This window comes from Gouania willdenowi, chromosome 20 (assembly GCF_900634775.1).
Source record: "Gouania willdenowi chromosome 20, fGouWil2.1, whole genome shotgun sequence".
NCBI lineage: Eukaryota > Metazoa > Chordata > Actinopteri > Blenniiformes > Gobiesocidae > Gouania > Gouania willdenowi.
This window is the reverse complement of record NC_041063.1, coordinates 25,166,680-25,188,008: the sequence shown is the minus strand read 5'-3', so window position 1 is coordinate 25,188,008 and position 21,329 is coordinate 25,166,680. Positions and strand designations below refer to the sequence as shown.

At 37.0% G+C, this 21,329-nt stretch overlaps 1 protein-coding gene across 1 annotated transcript; it reads left to right on the top strand.

Moving 5' to 3' along the window:
- The first annotated feature begins 4,223 nt into the window (after window positions 1-4,223).
- LOC114454025 (uncharacterized) lies at window positions 4,224-21,234 on the top strand. The gene is made up of 19 exons (XM_028434101.1): window positions 4,224-4,410; window positions 5,995-6,106; window positions 7,153-7,216; window positions 7,312-7,346; window positions 8,179-8,239; window positions 8,323-8,379; window positions 8,462-8,515; window positions 9,762-9,817; window positions 11,890-11,982; window positions 12,280-12,697; window positions 16,098-16,236; window positions 16,353-16,449; window positions 16,693-16,748; window positions 17,873-17,920; window positions 18,023-18,131; window positions 18,466-18,505; window positions 18,716-18,814; window positions 18,951-19,031; window positions 20,282-21,234. The coding sequence occupies exons 1-19, from the start codon at window positions 4,272-4,274 to the stop codon at window positions 20,621-20,623; spliced, it is 2,100 nt and encodes a 699-aa protein (XP_028289902.1). The 5' UTR covers window positions 4,224-4,271; the 3' UTR covers window positions 20,624-21,234.
- Window positions 21,235-21,329: the final 95 nt, after the last annotated feature.

Genomic DNA, 21,329 nt, shown 5'->3' with positions numbered 1-21,329 from the left:
CTGTTCATGTGGGTTTAAAATCATCGTGAACTTCATTTTTTTATTTTAATTTTTTAACCTTATTTACAGCAACCTTCCCACAATACAACAAACACCATTGATTGATTGACCGATCAACAAAATGAATGCGTTTTCACTAAGACCACATGTGTGAAGGAAGTGAACCACCTCATATACGTTGCACAGTGAGTTGTAAGTAACGCGTTTTGCATTTCTTTTTCCCTTTTGTGCACGAGATGAGCGTGCATGATTATTTTTAAAGGGAACTCCCACGATTTCATCATGTATTTAACTGTTGCATAAAAACCTGCTTAACTGCTTGGTCACAATATATTACATTGATGCTTTAAATTTAAATCAAGCTACTTTTAGCAAATAGTTGCTGCACATAAATGCACAATTTGTAAATGAAAATATGACTGTTTAATTGTACCTATGCATGCATCATGTAATGGAACAAGAACAAAAATGAGCAGCACAAATGCATCTTATTATAAATTCGTCTTAACATTTTCACTTTATGACTCTTTAAAATTAATTCTATATCAAAGCCAAATAGGAAAGGTTGTAAAATAAATATTTCCTATTAACTTATATTTATGTTTATAGATATCACCACAGTACGTTGACTTTTTTTCATTAAAAACCTGACATATATATATATATATATATATATATATATATATATATATATATATATATATATATATATATGTTAAATAAACAAGAAATGCTCCTAGCTTCACCCACAAAATATTCAAAATTGTTTGTTAAAGGGACCCCGACTTTTATTTTGAAGGAGGTCACTTGAAATCGCTCTTTGATGCAGACTAGAAACCACTCTAGGTTTGAATCCCGTCTGTTGGAAGTATATGCGGTCTGCACACCGTCAGTTTAAGCTTTTACGCACAGAAATAAATGTTAATAAAATGAGAAAATAGCATTATAAATGAGTACGTTTCACTGCAGAAATTAAATGAAACAGGGGGAAAACACGCAACCATAGGGGTTAAAAGATAATCTATTTAACAAGGGAGAGCTGGACTTTGGACAAACCGCGGATCAGAGGTCACTACCACACACACACACACACACACACACACACACACACACACACACACACACACACACACACACACACACACACACACACACACACACACCATTGCAAAAGATGGAAATAATGTCAGAAATGTACACACAGTGTTAAAGGTTACTCCCAATATGGGGTTGGGGATAACTTATCATTAACACCATATTTCTATCATCAATGTAGAAATAACAGAGATTTAGTGGATACACTGAACAACAAATGTGCAGAAGTCGCCATCATTTTAAAATCTAAACGACTTTGTTTTATAGTCATATTTAAAATAGCATTGTCTAGAATCCTTTATTGTCATTGCACAAGAACAATTACATTATAGACAGCATTCATCTACACTGTCAAAGATTTAAACCAAAGCGACACAATCATCATAAAAAAAAAAAACAAAAAAAAACAACAACAACAACAACAACAACAACAGAGTAAGGTAAAAGTCTGTCAGAATAAAAAGTTCATCACTATATAAATAATAAATATGTGCTATAATACACGTTGACCTAATCCAGCTCTCTAAATCTTGGCTTTATGTGTAGCAGAACAATAAATCAATATGTGAGTTTATCACATTCAAAATCAAACTTAAAATATAATAATATAAATATATAAGATTAAACTTTTGTAATAAATCAATAATTCATTGACAATATTAAATCAATAATTCATTGACAATATTTTTTAAAAGTCCATGAATGACTTTTATAACTCATGGCTTAATTTGGCTCTTAAATATTCATAATCGACCCAAAAAGAGGAGGATGGATGGATGTTCATATAATTGTCAAAAGTTGACATGATCTGTAAAGGAGGAGAGCACTGAGCACTGGGTTAAAATAAACCTGATGATGATCAGATCAGGGGTGTATTCCAGAAAGGAGGTTCAACAAACTCTGAGTCTATTCATAAACTCTAGGTCAACATGCCCCACAATGGGAAACTCTGGGTATCTGCAGTTTCCATTACAGCATATTTGGGTCAATCAACCCTGAGTATGTAAACCTTGGGTTACTTATGTGCACGAGCTCCATAAAAAGCCATCATCAATTGAGCAAAGATAACACGAACTACCATGGCAACCACCCAGAGCGATTTATTCATCCCGATGGGTGAAATAAGCCGAAGTTTGTGGAATATGAGCCGGTTCTAAAGGTGCGTTCACACAGAATGCCACTTCAGCCACTATAGTCATTTAAATAGCCCGTGATTAGGTGCGCATTTTGGTTGCGTCATCACTTCATCACACCAGTGATGTGACGACTGGGAAATAGTGTGAATAAAATGTGTCTGTGGAGCCGGGGCAGCATCAGAGGGCTGATCACTTCTTCTACAGCCATGAGATTACAGCTCTTATCATAGACAGCTCTACTTGTACTTAGGGTTTAAATGCTCAACTTACAGAGTCTCTAAAGGCTGAGTCACTCAAAATGTAATTATAATGTAAAAGGTGTGTTCAAGGATTATTTCACTTTCATTTGGACCCAGTTAGTTGGGGAAGTCACTGTACAGCCATCCCGCTATGGCTATAAAGACAGCTACGCCCGCTTGACGTTGCATCATTTATATAGATTTTTAATGTAATGTAGTCACCAGAGTCGTCTGGGTGTCCATGAAAGATGTCAAAATAAATTTGACAGAGGTTGGATTCAAACCCATGACCTTATGCTCCCAAGAGAGCCTCCTTACCCGCTACTCCACCGTACCTTTCACACCAGACGTCAGTAGGCGTTTTAATGGAGATCAACCTCTGTGTCGTTCCCTAAATGCTCTGCATCCACAATGTTATAAAGAAAACTACCGTTTGCTAAAAACTGTAGAGCAGCACATTAGTAATGATGTGAGCACATCTGTGGTGTGTGAGGTTGTCAGAGAAGAGTGTCAATTTTAATTAAAGTGTTCCTTGAGAAGCGGTGTTCAGGTGGGTGACAAAACCTGCCAGCGAGCAGGTTCAGTTTACTGAGAATGTTACCATGGTGACATACTTTGCTTTCAGGAATGGGATACTTAGTTTTCCTCATTTGAGCCCCAACATACTCAGAGTTTGAACATAACCTGCTTTCTGGAACACCCCTGTGATCCAACAGAATAAGAAACACTGCCAGTAACAGAAAACAACAAATCATCAAAACACAGTGGTAAAATGGTTCCTTTAAACCAGTGGTTCTCAACCAGTGGCTCAAATACCCCCTTTTTCTTATTTCTGAATCCATGTACTCCCTTTGTCTGACTACATTTTGCTTAGAAAATGATTTACTATATAAAAACAACTATAGATCATAATGATAGAATGATAACATAGAGTGATAACACACATTCTAAAGAATCTCATTTTGTAAATAGGTGAATTAAACAGTATTTACTGCCTACTGAATAGATTTATTTGATCATTTCCTGTCACTCCCTCCTGATGTGGGACCAACACTAATCCTTGTTTCACTTCATGTTCTAATCAAGATCAGTTCTGTCACCATTTTCTGTGTTTTTGTTGTCATTTTTTTGTGTTGTTGGTATTATTTAAATTATTTTCTCCCTGTGTGTGTGTTTTTGGTGTCGTTTGGTTGTTTCTTATGTCATTTTGTATGTTTCTCTGTAATTTCTGAGTATTTTGTATATTTTTCTCTGTTATTTCTGAGTTTTTTTGTATGTTTCTCTGTAATTTCTGAGTATTTTGTATATTTTTCTCTGTTATTTCTGAGTTTTTTTGTATGTTTCTCTGTTATTTCTGAGTATTTTGTAGTGGTCTTGTGTATTTTTTCTCTCCCATCTACTGTGTTTTTGATGTCATTTTGTGTTTTTTGTTGTTTGTCTGTTCTTTTTATTATTCTGTATATTTTTTCTCTTATTTTGGGTTTTTGTTGTTTCTTGAGACGCTGGTAATATTTAGTAAGATTATCTTTTTTTAATCGTAAATTAAACATAATCAAACCCCATAATTTTAATTCACTTGTTAATTTTCCTCTCTCTCTCTCTCTCTCTAACCCCTGTAGTGCTACCGCGTACCCCCATTTGAGAAACAGTGCTTTAAACACTAGGTGTTGTTGTTTTTCAGTGAGAGTCGCCTCATTAATCTTTTCTATGGTAAACATGAATCTGCGCAGCCCCCCCCTCCTCTACGGTTGTTCTTCCACCAGCATCAGCTGATCCGTCACGTGGTCTCGTTCTCTACAAGATGGAGTTATCCGAGCCTGTGCAGAAAGGTTTGCAGTCTCTGTGTGATCCGTCACACATGGACATCGCTGGTTTCCAGGCGGTGGTAGACGCGTGTTTCCGGAGCGTGCTCCACTCCCACGGCCACCCCGCTGTCCTCGGTGAGCGAACGCCGCCTTTGTCCCGTCGGTTCTTCCGGTTGCCTTCGTGTTGTGGACGTGTAGCGGAGCCTCGTTCAGCCTTTGCTGCTTGTTCTTCTCTTGATTCGGAATCATAGTATTTGTGTGTTGTGATGTTTTGGAGACTCTGTGCGTAAAATGTTTCTCTGTATTCCGCTTTTTGTCCCTCAGTCGCATGCGCTCTTTTGTCATTTAAAATGGCATCAGGTCCGCTCAGCAGGAAACAAAGACGTGTTTACATGATTTCCTCCTCTGTTTGTCACCTACAGCCCACATTACACCTCAGATTACTGCTGTTTAGTCGCAGATCGGCTTGGATTAAATTGTAAAAAAAATAAAATGATACGTTATTCCCGCAGCCTCAGATTCTCTTACGCATTTTCAGCCCGCGACCCCCAAAATAAAGGTTCCAGAGAGCGGGGACCCCCACTGTATGTGAAGGTGGTTGAACACAGACAAGAACAGTCATGTGGAGACAGGACCATCTACAAGGGGTAATAAAGGGGAGAGATTTTTGGGGTCCATCCATAAAATCAGCAAAATGATGGTCCATTGTTCTATGAATGTGTGATAACCACATTTATTTATGGTATCTGAATAATATCCACTGTTATCTAGGAAGTTTATTGTTTGTGCATAGTATATAGTCATCTTAATGATGTAAATCCTTATTTTTTAAAAATAAAATGGGTTAAAAGTGACCAAAAATTGAGGAAATGGTGGTGAACTGGAATTTTAAAAACAGAAATTGGGTAAAAGTTGCAAATTAGAGTGGCCAAAAAATGGAAAGGAAACGTAAAAAGGGTTCAATGTGTCAATATTGGAGCAAATAATGGGCAATTAATGGGCATGACAAATCGTGAATGTGGTTAAATCAGCAAAATAAACATACATATGGTGAAGAGTTTAAAAGTGACAATATTGGGTCAAGATTAGGTGGGAATAGTGGTGGAAAGGGTTTATAAGTGCTGGAAATGTCTTGAAAGTGGAAAAACTTTGCAGGAATGACATTGAAAATTGATGAAAAAGTGTGAGAAATGGGAGTAATGTAGCAGAAATGCATTAAAAGGAGCAAAAAAATATGGCAAGAAAAAGTGATGAACATTTGTTAAAATATGGCAAGTTTGGTGTAGTTGCAGAAAAATTGTGAAAATAAGCAAAAATGCTCTTTAATTGTTGCAAAAATATTCTTAGTTTCTTGAAGGCTGGTGAACCCATCCCAGTGTCTCTCGAGCCCAAATGGGGTCCTGGCCCCAAGGTTGAGAACCCCTGCTCTAGCTTCATACTATGTTGTCCTTAAACCTCTATCTGTGCCCTCGCTGCTATTTTTAATGGCTGCATTATTTGGAAAGTGCACTGTGTTCACTGGACAAACAAACAAAGGAGCCCCGGCTGATGCAGCTGACGGGTCCCATTCATATGCTAATAATCATTGATTTCCATTCTGCGCGTCAATCTGGGAGAAGCTCGAGTAGTGGTAGCAGCTCTGAGTCTCAGGTTTATCTACTGCCATCCTCCACTGTGGAAAGAATGAATAATAGACACATTCTCATCGTGTTTTTCCAGAAGAACTTGAGTTGAAGCAGATCGACCAGGTCGTGCTGAAGCAGATCCATACGGCGACTATCACCTTTATTCTGGAGGCTGTTAAACGAAACGCTGACAAGTCAAACATCAGGTATAGATCCAAGGAGAATACAAGACAAGTATCTACGGAAGCGGATTGGGGCCAATTTTGATGGAGAAATTAATTTTGGGCAAATCAAGAATAAAGTTGAAATATGGAGATTAAAGTGTTGAAAAACAAACTCAAAATACAATATTGTCCAATGGTTTTGCTATTAAAGTCAAATCTACCGAAGCTGACTAGGGCCATTTCACCATTTACAACAAGTCTCCATCCAAACTGGCCCTAATGTGTTTCCGTAGCTCCTCAATAGCCACCGATGGACTGAACCCTCCACCTCTTCATAACTTCGCTGGCTTTTCCTTCTGAACACGTTACGTTTTTGGCAATTTCTCTTTAAAGCCTATAAATAGATTACATCACTGTGTTTGAGCTAAAAGAGAAATAATCTAACTTTGAAGTTTATTTTAATGCATTCATTGATACTTTGTAAACGGCCACGATCTGCTGTTTGTTGTTGTCATGGTGAATCGGCCCTAGTCAGCTTCCATAGACTAGAAGGTCGACTTCATGAGTAGACCTTTGACTTTCATCACAATGTTGTATTTTGAGTTAATATTTGAAATTTTGACTTTAATTTTGTTTTTAGACTTTAATCTCAACATTATATTTCAACTTTATTCTCAAAATTTCAACTTTAATCTTTAATCTCAACTTTATCCTTGATTTGCCCAGAAATAATTTATCCCTCAACATTGGCCCTAATCTGCTTCAAGTATTATCACATCGAGTCTGCAGCTGCAAACTTTGCTACGATCGATAAAATCCATTTTTATAAACCGGATCTTTTGTGAGTCCATCTTAAGTGCCATAATAGGAAACCTGGTTAAATTTCCCATTAACACTCTATAGGTTTAAGAAAAAATGAAATAAAATTAAAAATCCAGCCATGGATTTTAACATGTTAAAAATACAATTTTTTTTCATTTGTCTTCCTTTTTTCCACGTAAATAAATGTTGTAAGGATTTCCTTTTCCAAAAACCTTTAATTGTGCATGTTTTTAGTCCAAATATTATGAGTCTATACTCCGTTGCAGCTCCAGCCTTGAAGAACTCGGCTTCAGTGCAGACAGGATAGATATTTTCTACAATACCTACCAGGTATAAGTCCCACCCCCTTTTGATGTGTCTGATTCACTCTCTGTATGTCAGTGATGTATGTATGTATGTGTGTATGTATGTGTGCTGCTTCACAGAAACATAAAAAGGAGCTGGAGCAGGTGTTGGCAAGGTAAGCCTGGAGTTCACATATGAGCTTTAAAGTTACACGTGATGCAAAATTTCACGAAATAATAGTCTGGTTTCCACTTAATGAAATAAATATAGAACATTAACCCTTGTGCGCTCCTATAAATGTACATACACTTGTACACTTTGTGTATACACAAACAGTTTGTCTCACAATTGCAATAAAAATATACAAAATAAAAATAAATAAATAACTTCCACCATATCAGATCTTTTCAACTACTTCAGACCTATCCTTAGATACTGTTTAATATCTTAAAATTTTATGTATTTATTCAGACAACCTGTCAGTCTTCCTCAGAGGCGTCTGTTGATCGCTTTGATGTGTTCCTTTGAGCCCCCCTGTCGCTTGTTGCATTATGATATGTCATAATTACAGTGCACGAAAAATATGTGGTTTCAATGGGAGTCAATGGGGCAAATTTGATCAGTATGATGCATACTGTATCTCATTTTCTATACACCTCCAATACACAGGACTTTAGAATCAAGCAAATAAAAATTAAAAAAACAATAGTGGCAAAATTTCATACAGCTATAGCCTTTAAAATGACTGGAATATTGAGAGCTGAAGAAATAAAAACACCCATAATGTCACTTTTGGTCACCAAGATGCACCTTTTTGGAGAAAATAAAACTCCAAAACAACAAAAATGTTACTTGTGTGGTGCAAAGCTTGTGAAAGATATACAGTGTACTTGAAATTCTCCTTTTAAAATTAGCTTTACCAAAGAATAAATGTTCTAAAATAACTATGAAGTAGTTTTTTCCCACTCCTTTAACTCTTCCAGTCAACTCCTCTGTGTCTCTTACAGCATAGGAAGGAGTCCAGCTCAAATTACTGATGTTTCATGGCGTCTCCAGTACCACATGAAGGTACATTTGCAGATTTATTCACTGTTTTAAAGCTTGTTAAAAATATTTAAACATGTTTTTTTTTTTTTCTCTCCCTGTGGTAGAACGGACAGGTCGATAAGGTCAACGAGCCTTTTTACTTGATATCTCTGAACACTGAGGTAACTGCTTTATTAAACTCAAATTTCACTATCGATATAACTCTAAATTAATGCCATTTGGTGTTTTTGTGTTTTTTTGTAGAAAAAAGGAACTACAGAAGATATAAATTTTTCTTGCACGATGGAGCAGCTTCAGGTAAAGGTCTAGAGTTCTCAAAGTGGGGTATGGGTACCTCCAGGAGTACGCAGTTTGTCATAGGGGTGTGTGAAAAAATAAATAAAATAAAAACAGTGTGACAACATTAGAAAGTGAAATATGAATAGAGCAGCAGTCAGGAGCCTTCATGCATTGGCTCAAATTGCACATTGTCACCACACTAAAAGGTGAAATCAAATCAAACTTTATTATAGAGCGCTTTTCAGATACAAAATATAATTCACAGTGCTTTACATTATTAAAAGCTGTGGCCAGGGAAACCGTCTTATTTAAAAAAAGTGCAAATATAGCGAGAGCTACATTGCTTTGCGCTAGCCAAACATGCTAAATGCCTTTTGTCATGCACCACGTTCTTGTGTGAAAGTGGATTATGATCTTTGATAAACATGAAAACAAAATATAGAACAAGATTTAGTGTAGAGAACAATTTAAGACTTAAAGACTCACACTTTGAACTTGATGAATATGTTGAATTATATAGTTCATTCAACAAATGTTTGGTAGATTGTTTTTTTTCCAAAACAAAAGGGATTGTGTCTCACTGAAAATGCCAGTGGGTTCATTAATTACCAGTAAATATATCGAACAAGTGATAATTTTTGAATAAGATGTTTTATTGTGTGCTTACAGATTATTATTATTATTATTATTTTATTATTATATATTATTCCTCAACAGGATAGGTAAAATTAAGACACATTTCACTGTAGGACTACATTGAATATGACATTACATTATTATGTTGTTTTTTTTAAGTGTGCAGGAGTAGGAGGTACATGGGTTCAGGTTAAATGTCTAAAGGGGTATGGGACTGTTAAACGTTTGGGGACCACTTGTCTAGACTATGTGCTGTTTTTTTTTTTTGTGTAAGTCTTAACAGTCTCACTTAATTATGTACATTTTTTTCCATTTCTTTGTTAGTGCTGTTTCTTCTTCTCATTTGTCATATTTCTCGAGCTTCTGTGACAAAGCAATTTCCCCCCTAAGATAAATAAAGTACTTTAGATTCTGATTCATGTCAGCTGTGCAGGTTTTCCCATTTAATATATACATTTAAGTTCCTAACAGGAAATTGAAGGGAATTATGTAATGCGTGCATGCGTAAAATTGAACCAACGTGTGCGTCATAATTTTAAAGAGAAATCAGCACCAACACTTGGCACTCATTCGCGTCTTCTCATCCATAGTTTCAGACGTGATGAAGGTATTCGTTTCTTGTTTGCAGGATCTGGTGGGGAAGCTGAAAGACGCTTCAAAGAGCGTGGAGAAAGCCAGTCAGATGTGATGCTGGTGTCCAATTTCCTCTCCACAAAGAGCTGGACTTCACCCGTTTCCAGCGGCGGGGTCTCTTTATTGTTGCCTTCTTTTTTGTACCTGAAGCTGACGTGTTTTAATCTGTTGTTTTTTTTTGTATCTTTTGCTAATCGAGAAAATAATAAAGTATCTGTCTTTGTTGTGGAATATTTCCTTTTTACGCGTTTGTTCTCTTTGATATTGTGTGGATATTCATTTGTGGATACATTATCACAGTCTTTCATTAGTGATGTCATGATTCTGCGTAAAAATTGCGTCTAGTTGATTTAAAAAAAAAAAAAAAAAACAACCTAAAACATATTCCTCCTCAGTAGTTTTGTACATTCCACATTCATTTCATTTGGACTCATAAAAGGCACCAATTCATCAAAGTTGTTGCGCATTTTTCTTTTTCCACACGTGACCAAGGTTGGACACCAGAGCCATTTGTCACGTATTTCAACCCGCGTGCGTGGCTCTGAGCATCGCAATCCGCAGAGATTATCAAAGCAGCTGCACACTTTATGTCTTTGGACTATAAAAGACAAATGTGCGGCATCTGTGAGAGAACCTGAGCTTAGTTTATTTATTTATGTATTTATTTTAACGAAGACGCACCATAAATTGGATAAAAAAAAGCACCAATTGATCACATTTGCAGTAGCGTAACGCGCGCGTTGTGTGTTATTTGAAATGACGCGTCATGAAGAGAGACTAGAATAGCGTCCATTGGTTTTATTTTTACTCATTGACAGCTGCGGAGAGTCATTAAAGCACCAGTAAAGAGAGCGCGCGACGTGTGTTAAGGTTCCCAAACTTTTCACAGTCCCGTACCCCTTCAGACATTTAACCTGAAGCCACGCATACCCACTAAAAACATAATAATGTAATGTCATATACAGTAGCCCTACTGTGAAAATGGTTTTTGAATTTTACCTATCCTGTTGAGGAATAATATATAGTAATGAAAATAATAATCTGTAAGAACACAAAACATTTTATTTAGAATTATCACTCAATTATTTAACTAACCAACTGGTAATTTTTTGTGAGAAAAAAAACAAAAAAAACAAACCTCTTTCATCAGCCTGAAACTGTAAAATACAACTTTAAAGAGAATGGTGAGGTTGAACAGAACTAATGTTTGGCTGATTTTGAGAGAGTCTGAGTCTAAAGTCGTTCTCCACACAAAGCCTTGTTCTGTATTTTGTTTTCATTTGTTGAAGCTGAAAATCCACTTTCACACAGTGGCAAAGGGCATCAAAGTTTTTGGCTAATTAATGTTTAATTTGTGGCAATGCATGAAGGCTCCTGACTGCTGCTCCATTTATATTCTAGTTTCCAATGTCATCTTTTTTTTTTTTTTTTTTTTTTTTGTACGTACCTCCTATATGACAATTTGCGTCCCCCTGGGGGTACCAGTATCCCACTTTGGGAACCTACTTAGTATTGTTTATATATATTGGGTCTATTGAGATTCAAGATATATTGAGATTTTTATTTTGGTGATTTAGAAAATTACAATATCAGTTTTTTTTAATTTCATACCTTATTTTGTATTAAAATAATCATTGTAGGAGTCACTGCTTGTGCTAGTTCTCAGAATATCATGAAAAACACAGTTGGATGGATTTCTGAGTGCGTCCTTACCCAGACCTTCCCCTAAACAAGCCACACTACAGAACTCACTCACACGTGCTGTCCCTTATAGGAGAAAAAGCCAAAAGTGACACTACTGTGCAGCTGTTGGTTAATACATATATGTGAGTGACATTTTGCATCAACAAATTTAACCCTGAATTGTCTTTCTGGTAAGATTTTGAGTTAAAAATATTGAGATTCATATCGTATATCGTGCCGTAGTGATTAGCCTCACAGCATGAAGGTTCAAGCCCCATGGGGTGAACACTTGGGTCCTTTCTGGAGTTTACATGTTCTCCGTTTTTTTCGGGTACTCTATCTTCCTCCAACAACTTAAAAACATGTCTGCTAGGTTGATTGGAGTCCCGTAGAAGTGAATGTGTGTGTGTTACCCTGCGATGGACTGGCGCCCTGTCCAGGGTGTACCACTGCCTAAAGCCCATTGAGGCTGGAGACCCCCACAACCCTGAAAAAAGAGACAAATGGGTCACACAATGGATGGACGTCTTCTGGTAAGACTTCATTTATTGAGTATATCGAGAGATAACTATGGAAAATATTGAGATTCATATTGTAAATCGCCATTTCGAAAAAAATATCGAGATATGAGGTTTAGTCCAAATCGCCCAACTCTTATCTATCTATCTATCTATCTATCTATCTATCTATCTATCTATCTATCTATAACATATATATTATATATAATACATATATGTGTGTGTGTGTGTGTACAGCCTACACCGACAATAATTCCCAGGCACCCTTAAGCAACGGACCACGTGACCAAAACGGGGCGGTCGAACTACAAGCCATTTTGGGGACGGTGTCAGTTTCCACAGAGCACACACACACACACACACACACAGCCGCACAGATAGACGCACACACACACTGCAACGTATCACTAGGGGCGAAGAAGCGGGTGTTTTGGAGGCAAAGTTGTCCCTGTCAGAGCGGGAACCGTCGGACGCTGAAGTCAAAAGGATCGCATCGTCCCGCACACGCACGGCGCGTGCAAGTCGGCGAGGAAAAAAGGCACCGTTTTGTACGCAGCACTGCATCTTGAAATGCGCTCCGGTCGGCGGTGCGCTCTCAGCCACTGACAGCGTCTGCAGCCCTGCTTCAAGATGGCGGCTCGGCTCCTATTCATTTGCTGCTGATCGCATTCACAACTTTCATTGTCCGATCCGTGCGAGAGCCGCCGACTTCCCCAGCTCCAACCTCCAGGTACGTGCTCGTCTTCGTCGTGCCCGGCTAACGGGGGCTTTTGTTCGGCTGCTCCGTTGGTTTCCTGCGCAATGATCCGCTGAGAGTCTTTGAAACGGCTTCGATCAGAGACGTACACAGCTCCGTGTTTGCCTGCGCACTGCTCTCTAACCTAAGATACGTTCCCTATTCCTCCACATCCACACATTTACACCACCAAACACTCCCTAGCGCTTGACATAATGTTCAATAATCGTCTCGTTTGAGCTGATCGTGCTTTAGTTTGCGTATTTACGCAGAGATTTGTGTGAATCTGAGGCTCGGGAGGTGAACGAGGCTGTGTTTGCTGAGCTTCTGTCTGAGACAAATGCTCCAAACCATCATCATGTCTTTCAAATCCAACCAAAAATCTTTATTTTATAGAATCTGTGACTGTGGAGTGTTGTGCACACGCTGGTGTGTTAGTTTTATCAAAATATGGTGAAGCATCCGATTTATTAACTTAACTTCTGTCTTTACTAAGGATGTGACGGTGGATGCGAGTGATTTAAATTGAGCTTAAAGCTTTGATGAAAGCTGATGGTTAAATTAGTGTCTCATTGGTGGTTAGATAAGGTGTTTATTTGTGTTTTTGTGGATGTGGATTTTGATTTAAAAGCACGGTTTGGATTTGGGGGAAATATAGATTGAAAACCAGTGGTGACACGTCGACCACCAGCACCAGCAGCAGCAGCACACACACACACATATATATATATATATACACAAAAGGGTTGCTGTGTGTGTCAGGGTTGTGTAATTTACCGAGCTGTTGACTGGCTGTTTATCACATGAGATCATTATATAGTTTCAAAAAAGATAATTACTGTATTTTTCCCTCCTTTCTTTGTTTTGCACATCTGTGCCACAGGGTGGGCAGATGTGGACAAACCATCCATGAATTACCTGCTGTGCGTAATGGGTTCGGCTTAATAGATTCAAATCTGCTTTTTCATTATTTTTAATTGTTTACATTCTTACTGCTGTGAGCACGTGACAGCTCAGATAGAATTGACGCATTGAGTGTCACCTTTAGACTTGAGCAAATCCATTGTTCCAATGCGTGTTGATGACATCCCGAGATCACTGTCACGGGAATTATGTGCGTCATTATATTCACCTCTTTTAAGAAAAAAATTAATTAATTAATAACCCCCACCTTCCAAAAAAATACCCAAATCTGCACCATATCATGCTTTATTTGACGGTTTCCAATTAGATGTAATCATGTTTCTCCCACCTTTACATCTTCATTCCTTATTGTGTGGCATATTTGTTGGATTGCTTGTTTTTAAAGTCCTTTAATTGTCCACGCATGCTCCCTAAGGACTGAGACAGAGCAGTTGTATAAACACCAGTTAATCGATTAATGGCGCAACAGGCTTCCTGCGTATTATGCTGGCACTATCCATCATTGTGTGTGTGTGTGTGTGTGTGTGTGTGTGTGTGTGTGTGTGTGTGTGTGTGTGTGTGTGTGTGTGTGTGTGTGTGTGTGTGTGTGTGTGTGTGTGTGTGTGATCTGAAATTTCCTGTTGTGTGCAGAGTATAGACATGTTCTGGTGTTTTCCAGATTTTAAGGTGTAGTAGTTAATATTTTCACTATATATTTCCATAAACTCCCTGACATTGAGTTGTGGGGACGTTTTCTAGTTCTTATTTGGGAGTTTAAAGCAATTTCACACACATTCATGTCCATTAATCAGTCAATTCTCATATCGTGGCAAGAATATTCAGCGTTTCGTGCAACGTCGGTGCCTTAATTATTTCGTCTGTACGTGTCTGTCTGTCTGTCTGTCTGTCTGTCTGTCTGGCACAGACGTGTGTCGCTCACGAGGCGTGAAAAACACGGCGCGAGGCACAAAGTAAGGCAAGTTTAGCAACACATGCTACATTAGCTGTACACACTTGTGTAGCATGTGGAAGTGAAACGCGTGTGTGTGTGTTTTTTTTCACCTCCCCGCACAGAGAAACCACTGAACCGGGCTTTTATTTTTTTCTCCTCCCCTCTTTCACAAAATGGCAGCCGTGGCTGTCGGCGCTGGCAGGAGCAGAGCAGTCCAGCGGCTCGGCTCTCTCTCCGTGTGTGTGTGTGTGTGTGTGTGTGTGTGTGTGTGTGGTGGCGGCAGTGTGTGTGTGTGTTCTCCTCATACCGTTCTGTTTGTGCTCCGTTTTATTCCTCTTGTCCGTTTTTCTGGTCACTGGCCGGCAGCCATATAAAAGAGGGGCTAAAAAAGAAGAAGCGAAAAGCGGTTGCCATAGAAACGCGGAGGTTGTTGTTGTTCTTTTTTTTTTTTTTTTTTTTAATGCCCGGGAAACCCGCGTGGCATCGACACACCTGAGTGTCCTCCTCGTGTCTGTGACAACAGGCTAATATTTGTCGAAAACGCGCAACGGAAACACAAACACAATCTCTGTTCTTACCTTACATTTGTCCTCCTCTTCTTCTTCATTTTGACACATTTTCTAATATAAAGGCGTGATATTTAGTACAGTAAAGTAAAGTAGTTTAGAGTGACTTTTATTGGTCCCACAGTGGGGAAATTTACTGTCATTACAGCTCAGATAAAGTACAAGAAAAAAAAAAAAAAGATAGCACAGAATACCTAAAATACACCTGAAAGAAGGAGATAAAACAAAACAAATATAAATGAATAAAATAGATGTATACATATTTACAGGCAGAGGCATGGAGATATATTTACAAAATGTGCAAGGAGAGATGTTTAAGACCCTTTTGTTGTACAGCAACATATGAATGATTCATTTTGACTAATTCTAATGAATAATTTTGCTTAAAATAACGTTTTTTATTGATGGAAAAACCTTCCAGATTTCCCTTGTCATCAGTGCACCTGATCAATTCAATAGCTACCTATACCTGTTTCTGAATAGCCATAAAAATGGTGTTGCTGTAACATGTACAGTTTGTTTGTTCGTATGCAAATTTAATCACTATTTTTACATTTTGTTAAATCACTCTTTATTTTTAAAAAGTGCTTTTCATACAAAAAAACGTCGCTCAAAGTTCTATTACTTTTTAATCATTTATGTATCTTTTCTTATAGCATCTCTCTTCATCTTGTTATTTTTGTGCTACCTTTGCACTGTTTATATTTTATATTATTTATATATTACAGTATATGCCATTAACCTCTTCTTCAGTAGATATTTGTTTTTTTTCCTGTATTAAGATTTTATTTTTGTTGTGTTGTAACACCATTCCATTGTCTATCTATCTATCTATCTATCTATCTATCTAGTATTTCCGATTCTGAACGTACTGTCAAACAGACTGTTGTCTTTTCTTGGTGAACCACCCTCATCCTGACATGCATGCGTGCATATGTTTTGACTCGTCGTCCTGCCTTCTCTCTCCACTCAGGATTGTTTCAGCCTCTCCCACGTCAACATGCACCGGACGACCAGGATAAAGATCACGGAGCTCAACCCTCACCTCATGTGCGTCCTGTGCGGAGGATACTTCATCGACGCCACCACCATCATCGAATGTCTTCACTCATGTGAGCAAGAAGTCCATCAACTTGCAGCGTGTATCATTTTGTGATGCAGACTCTAGAGAGAAAACACAATATTTCCCATGATAAGTAAACAATTTATCACTTTTTTTGGTTTGCAGTTTGTAAAATGTGCATCGTTCGTTACCTGGAAACCAGCAAATACTGTCCCATCTGTGATGTACAAGTGCACAAAACCAAGCCTCTGCTCAACATTAGGTGGGGATTATAATTTCCTTTAACTACTAATTGTTGGAATGATGTAAACTTAGCTAAAGAAACATGGTTATGCCATCTTCCTTTGCTTTCCTTTCTTTCTGTTATAAAATACAGACATAACCAATCGCAAAGGATCAATGTGAAAAAAATGCCACTTTTTGTTTTGCGTTTAATAAGAAAACATTTGTTATTCTCTATATTCCACCATTCTAAAGAGAGACTTTTCCACTTTTCTCTTCGTAGGTCTGACAAAACCTTACAAGACATTGTATATAAGCTGGTCCCTGGTCTCTTCAAAAGTAAGTGTTTTGTTTGAATGTACGATAAATGAAATACTAATGTATTTTTCTCTGGTTGTGTTAACATTGCTTTAAAGTAGTTTGTTAAAGAAACAGGTTTTTATTTTCATGTGGTTGTTTTGACTGGAAAGCAGTGGTTTTCAAAGCTATTGTAACTAAACGTGCCTTTTGTTTGGATTTTGGAGGCTATAATTTAATAAAATAATTTAGAAATACAACAAAAAAGTAAAGTATTTTGCACTATTGTTTGTTGATGGATGATTTTACGAAAGTGGAAAGAGACGCATTGGTACCCAGGTATGTAGGCTGGGTCAAAGGTCACATATATTCAATTATAGTAAAAGATGCGTTACTCTACAAAAATGTTATGAAGTCTGACAACCCTTATTTACTGAACGTGGATGACATTTGTTGATGAGATATAATTCTTCTATTTTTGTATTGATTATTGCTTTTTGGTGCACTGTAAATCCGAATACATTTTATAATAATAAGTTGTAATTTATTTTTTTTTAAAGTTGATTATATATAAATGAAGTTTATTTTTAAATAATCCCTACTTGAAATAACAAGACTTTGTCATAAAATAACTCAAAATAAATAAAAAAAGAACGACATGTTACACCAACATGATATAATTAAGTTAGTAGAACTTTTTCTATAAATAACTTTGAATATAAACTACTTAATCTATTTAATTACTTTGAACGTTTGGGTTTATAGTGCATGTGTGTGTGTCTTGTAAACTGTAATTTTTAGGTTATCTGGCCTTCCGTTATAGGGTGGGATAGGGAGGGGAAAAATACATTTTATGTGTTAAATGACACTATCTGTGTTATTCACACTAAAAAAAAAATACCTTGTTTAAAAAAAAAAAAAAGAAGTAAGTTAAAGACATCAGCTTTGTAAATCTTATTTGTTTTAATTTTTAAGAGCATTTTTCTTCCTTTTTTAAAAAGTAAGTAAACGTCTAAAAAGAATCCAAGAACAAAACTTCAACATTTAATGTCTAAAACTACGGCTGCAATGATCATTTTAATGTATTTCTATTGTTTGGAGAAAACTTATTTGTATGTATTTGTAGGAAATAATAAAGGATAAATGTTTCCTTGATTGTTTTTTAGATGAAATGAAAAGGAGGAGAGACTTCTACGCAGAGCACCCTGTCGATGGTGAGTTTGGAAACAGGTTTATTGATCCTGGCTTCAACAAATTTAGTTTTGTTTTATTTAATTTTTTGACTTTTTGCCTCTTAATGTCATCTGTTTTTGTAGCTTCTAATGGATCAAATGAGGATCGAGGTGAAGTGGCCGATGAGGACAAGAGGATCATTACAGATGATGAGATCATCAGCCTCTCCATTGAGTTCTTTGATCAGAACAGGTATCAGATTAATAATTAGTATTTACTGTAAGTTTAAAACCTCACAAAACAAGCCCTAAAATATTTACTTATCAAAAAATATCCCCAAAAAATGTAATTTGTCTTTATGGCCAATATGCAGATTATTGATTAAAAAAATAATGTACATTTTATACAATTATTACTTCTTCCAAGCTTTTTAAAACAGTCTGCCTATTTTGAAAAGTAGATTTATTTTCTAATTACTTCCAAAATAAATCAGGCAGTTCAATTTTTAAATGTTTTATTATTATTATTCCCAGAAATCAAGAAAATATCAACATTTTGACACTTTTTTTTTTTTTTTTTTGCACAGACTCATCAGTGGTTTGGAGGGTAAACAGTCCAGAGATCAGGTACTGCTGCCGTATCATTTAATACATTTTAATTATAAATGTTATACAGGAAATTCTGTTTGTTTGCTCTGTTTAACACAGAAATCACTTATTCTCACTTTTCTACAGTAGAGGACTTTTTTCTGTGTTTTTTCACCCTTACTTTCTCCTTTTTTATGCGGTCAGGTATATATACATATATAGTTAATGCTTTTCTCTTTAAATCTATAGGCGACCAGTAAAAGGTACCTGCAGTGTCCAGCAGCTATGACCGTCATGCATCTGAGGAAGTTTCTACGCAGTAAAATGGACATACCCAACACCTATCAGGTGCTTTTACACGCTTCACCACTCAAACTGTTTTAAATAAGTGTTGCTTTTTTTATTTATTTATTAAAAACTTTAAAAAATCAGTGTGATCCAAGGGATTGATATTAAAACAAACTATTTTTTCTTTTCTGTACAGGTGGAAGTCATGTATGAAGACGAGCCGTTGAAAGATTACTATACGTTAATGGATATTGCTTATATTTATACCTGGAGAAGGGTAAGTTGGGTTATTTGTAACTTTAAAAATATGTTTTTATTTAAAATGCTTTTCAAATAAAATGGTTGGTCTAAAGGGCCAGATTTGGCCCCCGGGCCTTGAGTTTGACGCGTGCTCCAACACATTTTCACTTTATCAATAAAGTTAAATTTAATTTTAATTTAATTCTAATCAAATGTCTTTTTAGGAGGTTTCACTTGTTTTCTTGTTGGTTGGTATTGTATAATTAAATTTAAAAGATTTGCTTTTTAATTGAAATGTAGTGTCGTCTTTATAACAGGGATGGGCAACATTATCACAACGGGGGCCACAAAAATGTGATTGTATCGGATCCAAGGGCCACATTAATCAACAATATTTATGTCAGCATTTAGAATAATTATTGATCTGAGCATTAATATGGTGGGATGGGGTTGTCTTTTTAGTCTTTGGCTGTGGTTTTTTTGTTTGGTCAGTTTTAGTTTTAGTGACTTTGTGTGTTCTTGTTGTGATTTTGTGTATTTTTCTGTCATTTTTTACATTTATGTTGTCTATTTGTGCATTTTTTGGGGTCACTTTCTGTATTTTGGTTGTTGTTTTCTGTATTTTCATGTCACTGTGTATTTTTGTGTGTCTTTGGGGCTTTTCTGTAACTATTGTGTGTTTTCTTTGTCATTTTGTTAGTTTAAGTGGTTGTTGTGTCTGTATTTGTCATCATTTTGTGTTTTTTTTATTTTTTTGTGTGTTTTATATATTATGTTAGACTTTATATTGCTTTCAACTAGGGCTGCACGATTATGGCCAAAATGGTAATCATGATTATTTTGATTAACATTGTAATCACAATTATAATCACAATTATTTATCATGTTAGGTAAAATAAAAATCTGTGTTTTAATCACACTACTTTTGAACAAACAATATGTGTACAGTTTACAAAATAAAAAAAAAAGAATTTAAAATGTACCAAAGGCTAACTGAATAAATACACTATTACAGAGTACAGAGCCCATATTATAAATGTAAATATTGCAGACAATCAAGTTAATTTTAATCGTTGCAACCAAATTTGTGATCACGATTAAAATTTGATTAATTGTGCAGCCCTACTTCAAACTTTTTGAAATAACATTTTTAGGGATTTAATTTGGAGGCCGCACAAAATTAGACCAAGAGTCACATGTGGCTGCTGTATATCATTAGGTCAAACAGAAAAAGTTATGAACAACTTTCACATTAAATGTAACTTCCTGTGGCTCTTTTTTATCCAGAACGGCCCGTTACCCCTCAAGTACCGCGTCCGACCCAACTGTAAGAAGATGAAGGTGAGCCACGCGCAGCAGGACGGCCACAACAGCACTGGGCGGTCCGGTCCAGAGAGCGACTCGGCCAGCGACAAAGCTGGGAGTCCCGCCGGCGCCCCGTCCACCTCCTCGTCGCTGCCCAGCCCTGGGACCCCTGCCACGTCCCCGCACGGACCCAACACGGTCAACGGGACCGCAGCGGCGGCTACCCCGACCCCGAACCGGCCTTTTACCCAGTTTAACAGCACCGGAAGCGGGCTGAAGCCACGGAAGGTGTCCGTTAATGGCTCGTCCACAACCTCTGGGTGACCTCATCTCACGGAACCAGACCGAACCGGAGCCTCTCAACTAATACTACCGTTTCCATGCCAACGTAGCTCCACCGTGTAGTTCACGTTATCTTTCTCTCTCTCCATGTGTTGATATAAATATGACATCAATTGTACATTTAGTGGAATCAGAGACATTTCAAAATAAGTGGATAAAAATATGGATTTTATCATGAAAGATGGAGGACAAAGCTACATGTGCGCCCCCCCCCCCTTTCCCCTGTTTTTATTTTAATTTTTAAAGCTGAATCTTTATTTTACGAAGGTGACTGAAGGAAGTTGACCTTATACTTTGTTTCCATGTGTGTGAATTGAAGCACAGTGAAAGGTGCATGCTCATGGCTTGTTTTCTCAAAAGAGGGTTTGGCCTCTTGAAGTGGGTTTGTACAGTGTTTCTTTTTATTTTTTTTGTGGAGGAATCAACACAACTTTGCCTTTTTACTGGAAGTAATGCATTTATGCGTTTCTGGTGTTTATAGCTCCAGAATCATCCTCCACCACACGTATTGGAAGGATTCGTGTGTAAATAAAAAAAAAAAAAAAAAAAAAAAACTAAGTGCATATTTAATCAGCGATGTATCTTATATCCTTCTAGGACTTCTGGGGTCCTGTTCAGCTTCATTTCATGCGCAATGACACGTTTTGATGTCTCTTGTTTCCCGTATTTGTATCACTCGATTGTATGA